The following is an 11,202-nucleotide window of genomic DNA, read 5'->3' as shown; positions in this document are numbered from 1 at the left end:
ATGGCCCACCTGTTCAAGAACCTAACCAACAGCATTTGGCATGCGTTTTATGCACTGCAGGTCGACGGTAGCAACACGGTTGCCAAGTCGAAGTTAAAGGTAAACGTCGAGAAAGTGGCGCAGGGTGTAGGTGATATTTGACGTTGAATTTTATTCGTCTTTCCTGCTGTTTTACACACCTTCGCTTGATTTACGTCTCAAGCAATTATTTTAAATATTTAGAATTTTTGATAAATTTAAATGTTAGGAAGAGTATTATATATATTTGGTGCTTGTCCATAGGTTCTGACAGCTAATATCGGCACGTTAATGGACTTGTATGGAGTAGAGAAGGGCCTGGAACATTATCGGAGCACTCAGAGTTTAACATTTGATCAGTACATCTATTATTTGCAGAAAGAAGTAAGGCACTGTGAGACTAAATATCAGTGAGTTACTTGGATAAAGTTGAGGACAAATGTTAATGCTGTTGCTTCTTGATGAGAGAAGTGCTTAGAATCTGTCTCTTCTTTCCTTTGTTAAGAGCATTTGCTTTGCTTCAATTGCAGCCAGCTGTTCAACTTAGTGCGTACCATAATAAATATCACAAATTTGGTATTATTACTGATTCAGGTATTCTCTTCCATCACCGATGCCACTTCTATACAAATGCTAAGAGCACTAGAAGAAGGAATCGATGAGATCTGCTGGCTGATATGTAAGAAGGTATATCTAGAGAGATCCCATCCGGTATTTGAAGATCACAGTGTCTACCAGTTGTTCAGAATTTACTGTCTGCTAGCTGAAACTGAACCGGATGCAACAGATGCTTACCTGGTTTGCTATTACGTTTATATAAACAGGATATCTCCTGTGATCCAGTGTCTAATATGTCGTCCTCTTAGGTATCAATGCACGGCGACGAAGTGGCTCGAATTGCTTCTCATCTTGTAATGTCTTTAGGCTTGCAATGGGATGCGACAGATTTTTCTGCTCTGTCAGCGGCTATCGGAATGTTCAGGTAGCTCTCTGTCCGTTTAATCGAAGATAAAATTACAAAGAAAACACGTTTTTCACCTGTGAACGTGTGTGAAGGTTCCCCACGTTCCTGGCGGTTCTCGAATCCAAGTACAGCGGCGGCAACACCTTGGACACTGTCGCGTTGACAGAGGCGATTGATGATCTCTACCAGATATATGTGGAGAACGTGGTGAAGAAGGTAAACCAAAGCTTCGAATTTTGTGTAATGACAATGACGGGTCGCGAATTAAATAGATGTTATGTCGCAGGGATACTTGATGAAAAAAGGCTTCCTGTTGCCGACGTTGCGATATTTCTGGTTCGTGTTGCGTCCCGGTGAATTGGCATATTACAAGGATTCTCAGCAGAAGGAACCATCCGGACTGATATTGTTGAACGCTAACTGCTGGGCCGATGCGTTGACCAACAGCGGTAAGCCCGACAGGAGATTTGTGCTCAGCACTCCTGAGCACAGATGTATCGAGCTAGTGGCAGAGGATCACAAGGGCAGGCTGCAGTGGCTCGCAGCTCTGCAGACTGCTATTCAGCATTCGGGCGAGAAGATAGGCTACCAAAGGAATCTGGCCAATCAGAGGAGATCCTTACGACAGGTATAATCGGCGAAGATCTGATCAAACATACCACTGCTGCTGCGAATATACCGATGTATGTTCTATTGTATGTATCAGGCAACTAAGCAAGAGAAAGAGGAAACCAAGCTGGAGCTTCAGCACGAGAGGCAAGCTAGAGTCGCCGCTGAGATACAGGCACGGAAACTCGAGGCTCTGTCAAAGCAGGAGTGTGCTAAGGTACAACAGCTAGAGGACGTGAAGCAGAAGCTGGAGTTGCTACTGCAGGAGGAGAAACAAGCTTTACGTGATGAGGAGATAGGTGGGCGCGTTTGATTTGCCATTTGTCTTTATCAAATTGTTTTGGCGCCATATTAATGTTATTTTGTGAGAGAACAATGTCGTGCAATTTAAATATATCGTACATATTACAGTACGGAGTCTGCAAGCGAGAGTTTTGCGCGAAGAGTGGGAGAAAAGGGAGCAATTGGAGAAGCTGCAGGAGGAACAGCAGAAACTGCTGGAGATGGAGAAAATGAAGAGACTGGAGTTCGAGCGAATGCAACGAGAGAACGAGCGGCAGCTGCATGGTATGAGCGTGTATTTCAGCTTTCTCATTTTATATCTTTTCTTCAAGATTTCACTTCACATACTTTTCTTCTGATATCACTATATTTTCGTCACTTCAGACGCCGGTTTACGGCTGCAGCAACTAGAAGCAGAGAGACAACACTTGGATACCGAGCTGCGCGCTGCATGCGAAAAGGTGAAGCGTGCCGAAGAGGCTCAATTTCTGCTGGAAGCTCAAATTGTGGCGCGGCCGCTGAGAGGAGGCGAGAGAATCAGACGCACTCAGAGTTTCGTACCGACGACAAAGGAGAGGCCGCTCTTGGAGAAGCTTGAAAGCAGCAGGCCCGTGACGTTGCAGAAAAATCTCTGATACGCGTGGGCTTCCAGCCGAGAAAGAAAACGCAGCATTTATCAACGCCCGAGTTGCATTTAAGTTTTCCACCAAATAGAGAGACACAAAGAGCCTGATAGAAACTATATTGTACGTCGAGAGGCAACTATATTTTATCTCCGTGAGAAACACGGGAGATTTTCCACGCGCGAGCTCCGATCAGGGTATACGAATTCGACAGTTCCTTATATCCCCGACATCGTCCGCTTGCCTCTTCCGCGATTTTAGCCAAAAAAATATTGGTATCGCATAGTATTAATATTGCGTGTACACCGTATTACGCGAACTACTCTTCATTCCTGATTCGTCTCAAAACTGACGCAGTTTTCGCAGATCTTGTAAATCTCGAAATACACTTCTGAGGTATGCATACAATGTACACCAGGTAGTGTAGATATATACTTTGTTCTCAGTCGTTTTCATTAAATCAAAACAATATCTAACAAGTTTAATTCCGTTGAAATGTATATACAAAGCTACTGAATCTTTTTGCTAATGTATACGCACGCTAGAATATTTTTCACAACTATCTTATGAAACGGACTAAAGATTGCCTAATATTTTACCCGAGTCGAATTAGATTTTTTACTTGAGTCGGATAAAATTTGATAATATATTTATATACATAAGCGACGTAAAAGAAAAACGAAATACTATGTTTTTACTAATTGTAAGTAAAGATCGATCGTTATTGATCAAACATATACTGCACATGGCTGACCCGCGGCAGACCCAGTGTGTTGTTATCTTTGAGAAGAATTTGTATCTTGTTAAGAATAAACGATCTGAATACTAATTTATAAAACAAGAGCGTGTAAGGTCACTCGTTCTTCACCCGCAAGATGCCGAAGAAAAAGGGAAAGGGAAGTAAGCTGGCTCGTATGAGCGACGAGGAACGCGCTCGTTACTTGCAGCATCGAGCCGAATTGGAATTAGAGGCGAAACGACGCAAGCAGCAGCTAATCGCAGTTTTTACGAAGGTACTGAGTGCATAGTGCCCAAAACGTGATCGCGTTTCCATAAATCGATTCTCTCGTATATAGAACAAGTTGAAACGCGAGGAAGCGTTCTCACGACTGAACACTGCGAAAATCAACGAACAATGGAGATTTATTCTGCGACGAATCAAGTGCAAGGAGCTTTACGAGGACGTGGAGTATCTATGGAGGAACTTCGATCGCACGGTGAAAACGAAGGACTCGGTGATACAACGTTTGTACAACGAGCTAGGCGCAGCGGATTTGGATCACAGGAGGCTACAAGAGGCTCACATTCAAATAATGGATGTTATATTCGGTAGCTCATACGTCTGACGTGGTATCGTTTAAATTTGTGCAGAAAACAGCCGAAGATTCTAATGCTAAGTTCCAAATAGAATGTTGAACATCAGCCTAGTTTTCGTAAAGTTTACTAATCAATATGATACGCATAGGAAAGTACAAGAAAATGTGTACTCGTTTGTACGAATCCTTCGTACGCGAGCGCGATCATATCGCTTCGAACGAGATGAAGGAATTGAATGGCGTACGAAAGGATCTGGAGCAACGTTGCAGACAACTGCAGAGGATAATCTTCGAGCAAAACAAACAGATAGAAGACTCACTGATGCAAACGAAGATCCAGAACGCCGTCAACACATATAGCATCGTGTATCTGGTACGGCTATATGCCTCACCATTGCCTCTGTGACGAACTAATGAGCCTTCGATCGGAAATATTTTCAGAAGGAAGACTCTATGTCGCGTTTAACGCAATACACTTCCAATGAGATGGAGAAGCTAGGGCGGCAGCTTAACGAGACAATGGCCGAGTACGAGAGAAGCACGAGAGACAAGAGGAAGCAGTACGAGTACTTGAAGGAACAAGATGACGCTCATCAGGCTGACGTGGCGCAATATCCGAGATTGCACGCGCAAATGCAGGGCACGATTAAGAACCTGAAGCAGGAGATGCAGGCGTTGTCGCAGAAACGCGAGCAGACTATAACGGAACTTAAGGATCACATCGTGCGTATGGGAAAGAGACTTCAGAGCTTGAGGCAGGAATTCTCCGTGGCTCGAATGTTGGACGCTACACAGTTGAAGAAATTGACTATTATCAGCGCTACTGTCCTGAAAGTGAGAGAGAGAGACCACCTATCAAACTCTCTCATTCACAGGTTTTCCATAAAAAATTTCCAAAAGTTATTATATTAAACTATCATTATCCAATTGAAATGATTAGAGCTCAGGGTAAAGCTCCCTTTTTGGCAATGTAGCTGAAATTAAAAAATTTACATAGTTTTATTGATAAAAATCTTAAAGTAGTTTGGAAATCACGTGATTGGCTAAGCAGCCACATTTAAAACATTTTTATCGATAAATGAGAATTTAGAATGCGAGCTTAGATGATACATATCTTCGAGGTTGCCTGATTTGCAGGAGTTGCGGAGAATTTCGGAGAAGGGTACGGCGCTGCTTTCGTTGTTGAAAATGTGCTCGAACTTGGAGCCGTTCTCGTTGACCATTCAGAAATACACTCTGCGCGACACGGGATCCAGGAAAGCATTCACCAGCTGCGTAAGTATCGCGTGAGAAACGAGCGGGATTGTGCCGTACGGGATCATTTTCACAGATGTCCGAGCCGTTTGATAAGTTGGAGAAGTTTTGGGAGCAGTACAATTACATCAAGGCTGACAACATCTTCATGAAGAAGGAGTGCGACAAGTTGTCGTTCGAGAACAAACAGCTGAGGAATACGCTGCGCACATATCTCATAACAGTTTCCAGAACTCCGGCTGCACGGCCACTTACTTCTGTTGTCATATGAATATTTATTTACATTTCTACCGTATCTAACAGGAAATACGACAATTAAGATTATTGACAAAATATACGTACTTAGATACCTAAAGTGAAATGACGATTTTTATCATTTTTCTTACGAGTAGTAGTCCAGTCTCATTAAAGTATGTACGAGACGCTGGGGGATCACACCAGGAGCAGATGTTGCGAGAAATATTGGGTTGATGCAAAAGTTCCGTTGTTTTGTTAAAATGATGTGTAACATTATCAATAAATCAATGAGGTACACGCCGTTTTGTCCGATGCCATCTCTTCGGCAGCTGTAAGATTTTCTGGAATTTCTGAGCGAAGAGCTAATTAAAAAAAAGGACGAAACGAACTTTCGCATCGACCCAATGACTTATTGTCTAACGGTGAGTAAATATGCCTCCTCCCAGCGGCAAGTATTTGTACGGTCGAGCGCGAGTTCTCCCTCTCACCGGATGGAAGAATATCTTCTCCTTTGGCGCCATGCTCTCCGTTTCCAAGTAGATGTCGAAACACGCCCTCAGTCGCTGTATCTGCGCGATCAGTGTCGGCGATTTCGTCCACATCACGTTAACTTCTCTCTCGATGTCTCGGACGATATCGGCAGATGCCGGGACCATGGGGCTGATGCTCACACTGAATACCGGCGCTATCTTCGGATAATCCGGTTTGATGGCGATCCTCGCCACGAGCTCACCTGTGAAGGAACATTTTAAATGCATACACGATATTCCTGGTTTCGTTGACGCCTCACTCTTAACACGGAGGATAATCTTACTGCTTCCACGGCGAAGCACGGCCTCGTAGAAAATGTCTATGGACGACAGTAGTTCTCGCTGATAGAAAGCAGGCGAGGAGACGTAATTCGAGTAATTCTTCCACGTCATGGTCGTGAATCGATGCAGGGACGTGGAGATCTTCTGCGGCATTGGATCCGTCGTGCTGACGAGGATCGGTAGATTGCCGGACTCGAGTTGCCGTATCTCTTTACACAGCTCCAATCTCGCTTTCACGCGCCGCTTGATTTCCTTCAACACACTCTCGACGCAATCTTGAGTTAGTTCCTGGCTCGTGGGCTGTACGTAAACGAAAAAATTGAATTTTGATCTGTCGATTGACGCGAGAAATTTTTGCTTTCATTGATGCGCACGATGTGTACGTACCTTTTGTTCGCGCGTATCCGGCAAGACGAAAGTCAAACCAGCCATTCTCTGTGCCCATTTATAGGGAATGCCTAGTCCCAGCGATGAGAACGAACCCAAATTATGTCGCGACAGTTGATAATGATTGGCAGGATTTGGACTATCCAATCCTAGATCCCGTGGATATAACTCGCGGAGAATCGATTCGGATATCAGCATGTCCCTGTTGATTAAAGACTTGAAAGAATAAAGCTAATTTGTTTTATATCAAAATGTTGATCACTGGTATATTTATATGATCAAAGTTTACTTACCCAGCACTTATACCTCCTAATTCTTCTGTTTCAAGCTTCGATTCCACAGTAATTACTTTTAAATATATCATGTAATAGAAATACAAAGTCAATTTCGTCTCACCTGAAAGATTAACATTTAAACGTAGCATAAAAATCAAGTTTTCAAGAGATATTAAGTCGATTTAATTCAAGTTTATTTATCCACAACTTACTTTTCAACGTGATCACAATTTTAACATGCAATGGGTGTCGCTGCAACAATTTAGATCTTTTCTCCTCCTGTCTGGCTTCACGAGATAATCTGTGATGTCTTTTCTTGTGTACCGGCGTTTCCTCCACGATACTCTCCGCCTGGTTCTCAGTATCTGAGTCTGATTCTTGTAGACCATCTTGACAATTCGCACGTTTTGCTTCATCCTCGTCACCTTCTACTTTGACTAGTAGTGTACCATCTACAAATATAAATATAAAATAGCAGCTATATAAAAATATACGAGTATATTTAAGTATGTGTATATAAAATGTAATATGATACAAATTTTATATATTATATATATATATTTTTTTTTTATATTTAATGGAATATGTGAATAGATATTTAATTATATTATGTAATTATATTTTAATATTCATATTAATGTGAAGTATGGAACGACATAGATCGAAAATTAAACAATTTTTGTTCAAATCTAACTTCAGTAAAAAAAATGCAAAGAACAATAAACTTATACTGAATGTCAATATTAAAATAAATAAATAAGAAAAACAAAAAAAGACTGTGCGCGCACAGGCATTCATCCAAATTAAAATGCCTGCCGAGACCCCGGTGGCTTGTGCAAACAAACGACAGTAGTTTCACACTCCACGTTACACATAAAAAAAAAAAATAGCTTAGTGAAAACGAGCGCCTATATATTAATCATACCATAAGCATCCCTATAGGCGGATGCTTTCGCATACAGGACATAAAGCGGCGATGCAAGTAATGATGCTTTTTGATGTTCCTGGCGAATTTTATCCAGTGGCAATCCGAGACTCTCTTGCAACGATTTGCTTGCCTGTGGAAAGACGAGAAATTAAAATTTCCAACTGGGCGAACGTTCGATAGAAAAATTCTCAAAAAGTAAGAGTGCTACCTCTAATATGGCACGTAGCTGTGGTGCGAGATTATCCAAACGTGTCTGTTTTACATCAATGCTGGCTGCCACTGCTTTTTTACTTTCTGTTAGTTCATCACACAATGCTGCCAATTGCTTCCTTTGTGTCAGTTCCCACTCCAAACGCGCCAGCCTTAGTTGATGTGGATTATTCTTTGTTGTTTCCTAAAATATATATGTTATATAAATACTTATTGAATAATAAGCTTATATGGACTATATTTTGTATAAGCTGCATATGAAAAATACATACAGGTCGCGAAATACTTTCGGGAGCCTCTTTGTAAAATTCTTCTTCTGAAACAAGTGCTATCAACTCATCCTTAGATCTATATATTAAGAAGGTAATTTGTTATTTAAATAAGATGAAATATTCTAAGATATTTTCATATAAAAATAAGATTTACTTGAATTGAAGACACTTGATAACCTCCTTTTTCAAATGCATGACTTCATACAGTAAGTTCTGTAAATGCAGATGCCTGCTGTCTACACTACTTTTTGCCGTCACAAGTGAATCGCGTGCAAATTTCGTACGGAACTTTTCCATACGATTTAGCTTCTTCAATTCTATAAAATGCAAGGACGTCTGGATTTGCAGTTCACGAATTTCATCTTTCACCTGAAGTGTTATTACTTTTAGTATTCTTAAAGCAAATTTGACAATAAATAATAATCTACTTTGTTACTAACGTTTGGGTCTCCACTGGACTTCAATTTAGCTATTTTGCTCATTGCCGCTCGAATATTGTCGCAAGTCGTCAGGAAGAACTCGGAATCATCTTCAGGCAGTCTTTCGATAGCTTCCTTCTCTTCGTAACTAATTATTGTCTACAGTAAAATATTAATGAATTACACATATAGTCGTGCTACAAAAACATAAGAGAATAGCAATGTTTGATTTTAATTATAATCGATAGAGTAATTATACAAGAATATTTGTATAATGGCCAAGTTAATAAATAAATTGTAACATAATTCACAACTCCTACATACCTTGTACATGTCTCCATCTTTCACTGTCGTTCCACCGCTTCCGCTCACAGATTTCCTCCTTTTCTTCGTACCATCCGTTTCATTTTCTTTGCCCATTCTGTTAATCGTACGTATTAAATTATACTTTCACTAATCAGATTCTACAATACGTATTTCCATCAACAACACAACACGAGGAAAGCATCAACGGGAAAAAGAGGTTATACTTTACTAAAATATAGTAAATAAAGGTTAGGTCATATGGAGAATTCAGGTCTGACATGCAATACGTGGTAGGTCGTCATCGAATATCGTAACATAGTCGCTGGTCCAATGAGAAGAATTTGCTATCGAAAAATAAATTTTCTCATTGGACCATCGGCTGCGTTCCGACATTGTAGAACAAGCCTAAGGCTCGGAACACTTTAGAATTTAGTTAAGTTCGCTCTAATTAGTCAAATTTCAATCTAATCTTAACTTTAATCCCTAGTGTGATAGGACCTAAAGCCCGTATCAGAGTACGGATTGGGGTTTAAATTGAATTGTATTTGGCCAATCAGTGCAAAGTTAATTAAACTCAACTTAAGTGAAATTTAGTGTATTTTGCACCGATGAGTAAAATTTCAATTCATTCTCAATCTCCAATCCGTAGTCGGACACGGGCATTATGAATATCGCAAGAACACGGCACGCTTGTCACGCGACAAAAGACTACGCGGTAGCCAATCGACTGGTCGCTTTTATCGTAAGAGCGAGAGGTTGATTGGTTATTGCACACGTCGTATCTGCGGGAGCCAATTAGCGGCAAGGAGGAGAGTGCGAGTGGTGGGGCGAACGAGCGTACGGCTGGCTGGCTCAAGATGCGATTATTTCCCTCACGTACTCAAAGCACGTAGTAACACCGACGGAACTGTCGCCTCCATATTCGCCCCTTACGTCGTACCTCGCGTATACCTTCCTTACCGTTTTTCGCGCGTTTCATCTGGCCGTCATAGTGCCGTTAAACGAAGAAAGCGGAAGAGCGTTTCGAAGAGTACAAACATTCAAGAAGGAAAGAGGAGACTTCGCGCGGCGGAAGGTCCCGTCGTTGGCTCAGCACAAAACGACGCGGTACGGCGGGCGTGGATTCCCTCGATTATCTCTTCGTCGGTTTCTCCTCCTCTTTATGTATCTCAGAACATAGTCCCGGATACGCAGAACGAGAGAGGAAATCAAGAATGGAGCTGGAAGAGAGAGAGGCGAAGGTGTGCAGGCTGTGCGGCCAATTCGAAAGACTCTACATCGATGTGTTCGGCGAGGAGGGCATGAGACGCTACCTGAGCGTCAAGATCCACTCGAAGATCAACATAATGGTGAGTTGTTGTGCCGCATGGCCGCGCGGGCTTCCCATCGTAGGGTCTCGCTAGCTAAGCAGGTGTAAGGTCGGCAAAATAAATACGGGTCTGCACATTTCGGCTGTACTTTTTGAATTAAAAGTCAAACGAGTATGTATGCGCATTTCGAGAGCAAGGAAAGAGCGACTAAGTGTGACGAGGTGCAGAAAGTACAGCGGAAACGAGCAGATATAATGGCTACACACAAGGGGGAGACGCGCTTTTTACGCTTCTCCGTGCATTTTATGCTAAAACCGACACTCGACACTAGAATATCTCATATACATGTTACATAAACATCGCTGCTTTGGCTGAAGCGCGACGCTTTGTCTGCACGTAATTCAGTATCGCTTACAGTGCTCCTAATTTCGATCATTTTCGAAATAATCGCAAATGATAATAGTATACATGCAGCAAATCTATGTACTAAAAATTACATGTTATGTATGTATGTGTCTATGTATGAATGTTGTATGTGTACATAAGTATGATGTATAATATATGTACATAGGTGTCATTTTTTTTCCGCTTTCCTTACTGTTTATAAAATCATGACTGACATTAAAGGGGCATTGCGCTGGAAATTTCTTGTTTTATTATATATTTGCTAGTTTCTCCTCATTTATGATGAAATAAAACTAAGAGCTTCCTTTGTCAAGATGTGGGAGGCATCTTGGTTATTAACAAATTGTAGAACAATATTCCAATTTAATAATGAAAATTGCCTTAAGTTCATCTAGCCAGTGACTAGAAAAGATTATATCCAATGAAACAATCTTGACAACTTAAGATGAATTTAAGACAATCTTAATTATAAGATCAAACTAGAAATACTGCCCTTGATAATCCATACCTTTCTAATGTTCGAAATCATACATATTCAACATGGTTAATGACCTAGTACATAAGTTTTCAAAAAG

General features: G+C 41.2%; 4 protein-coding genes across 5 annotated transcripts in view; 3 read left to right on the top strand and 1 right to left on the bottom strand.

Moving 5' to 3' along the window:
• On the top strand, window positions 1-3,313 carry LOC106744139 (differentially expressed in FDCP 6 homolog). 2 transcript variants are annotated; one of them, XM_014618620.1, is made up of 9 exons: window positions 1-99; window positions 283-402; window positions 613-816; window positions 885-1,000; window positions 1,075-1,198; window positions 1,269-1,610; window positions 1,689-1,890; window positions 2,003-2,158; window positions 2,258-3,312. In XM_014618620.1, exons 1-9 carry the CDS (start codon window positions 1-3, stop codon window positions 2,506-2,508), a joined length of 1,614 nt encoding a protein of 537 aa, XP_014474106.1. In that variant the 3' UTR covers window positions 2,509-3,312. The 2 variants fall into 2 exon arrangements, with proteins under 2 accessions (XP_014474106.1, XP_014474108.1); XM_014618622.1 differs by lacking the exon at window positions 1-99 and having other exon boundaries at window positions 337-428; window positions 2,258-3,313.
• A 42-nt stretch (window positions 3,314-3,355) lies between these two features.
• LOC106744091 (coiled-coil domain-containing protein 65) lies at window positions 3,356-5,356 on the top strand. Its single transcript, XM_014618521.1, is given in 7 exon segments — window positions 3,356-3,509; window positions 3,573-3,836; window positions 3,868-3,893; window positions 3,936-4,213; window positions 4,216-4,646; window positions 4,950-5,087; window positions 5,143-5,356. Coding segments are annotated over 7 exon segments (1,470 nt in total). The 5' UTR covers window positions 3,356-3,371; the 3' UTR covers window positions 5,338-5,356.
• Window positions 5,357-5,362: 6 nt separating this feature from the next.
• LOC106744138 (THO complex subunit 5 homolog) lies at window positions 5,363-9,140 on the bottom strand. The gene is made up of 11 exons (XM_014618619.1): window positions 8,931-9,140; window positions 8,628-8,765; window positions 8,342-8,556; window positions 8,188-8,263; window positions 7,914-8,099; window positions 7,703-7,835; window positions 6,990-7,229; window positions 6,796-6,898; window positions 6,503-6,704; window positions 6,118-6,415; window positions 5,363-6,036 (listed from the first exon to the last, which is right to left on the bottom strand). The coding sequence occupies exons 1-11, from the start codon at window positions 9,024-9,026 to the stop codon at window positions 5,720-5,722; spliced, it is 2,004 nt and encodes a 667-aa protein (XP_014474105.1). The 5' UTR covers window positions 9,027-9,140; the 3' UTR covers window positions 5,363-5,719.
• A 663-nt stretch (window positions 9,141-9,803) lies between these two features.
• LOC106744133 (zinc finger protein 37-like) overlaps window positions 9,804-11,202 on the top strand; it is a 5,694-nt gene continuing 4,295 nt past the window's right edge. The window contains exon 1 of the mRNA XM_014618606.1: window positions 9,804-10,261. Coding sequence (XP_014474092.1) covers window positions 10,127-10,261 — 135 coding nt within the window. The 5' untranslated portion in view covers window positions 9,804-10,126. The remainder of the gene's footprint in view (window positions 10,262-11,202) is intronic.

The sequence above is a fragment of the Dinoponera quadriceps genome, unplaced genomic scaffold, assembly GCF_001313825.1.
Source record: "Dinoponera quadriceps isolate SergipeBrazil2010 unplaced genomic scaffold, ASM131382v1 scaffold1290, whole genome shotgun sequence".
Taxonomy (NCBI): domain Eukaryota; kingdom Metazoa; phylum Arthropoda; class Insecta; order Hymenoptera; family Formicidae; genus Dinoponera; species Dinoponera quadriceps.
The sequence above is the reverse complement of the archived record's forward strand: the minus strand, read 5'-3'. Positions and strand labels throughout refer to the sequence as shown.

Bases quoted from the DNA above. Each gene is read 5' to 3' on its own strand.
- LOC106744139 (XM_014618620.1), top strand. From the start codon at position 1: ATGGCCCACCTGTTCAAGAACCTAACCAACAGCATTTGGCATGCGTTT. The intron at 403-612 runs GTAAGGCACTGT...TTACTGATTCAG, and splicing joins TCTATTATTTGCAGAAAGAA to GTATTCTCTTCCATCACCGA. The intron at 1,199-1,268 runs GTAAACCAAAGC...GTTATGTCGCAG, and splicing joins TGGAGAACGTGGTGAAGAAG to GGATACTTGATGAAAAAAGG.
- LOC106744138 (XM_014618619.1), bottom strand. From the start codon at position 9,026: ATGGGCAAAGAAAATGAAACGGATGGTACGAAGAAAAGGAGGAAATCT. The intron at 8,264-8,341 runs GTAAATCTTATT...CTTAATATATAG, and splicing joins ATCAAGTGTCTTCAATTCAA to ATCTAAGGATGAGTTGATAG. The intron at 7,230-7,702 runs GTATGATTAATA...TTATATTTGTAG, and splicing joins CGCCTATAGGGATGCTTATG to ATGGTACACTACTAGTCAAA.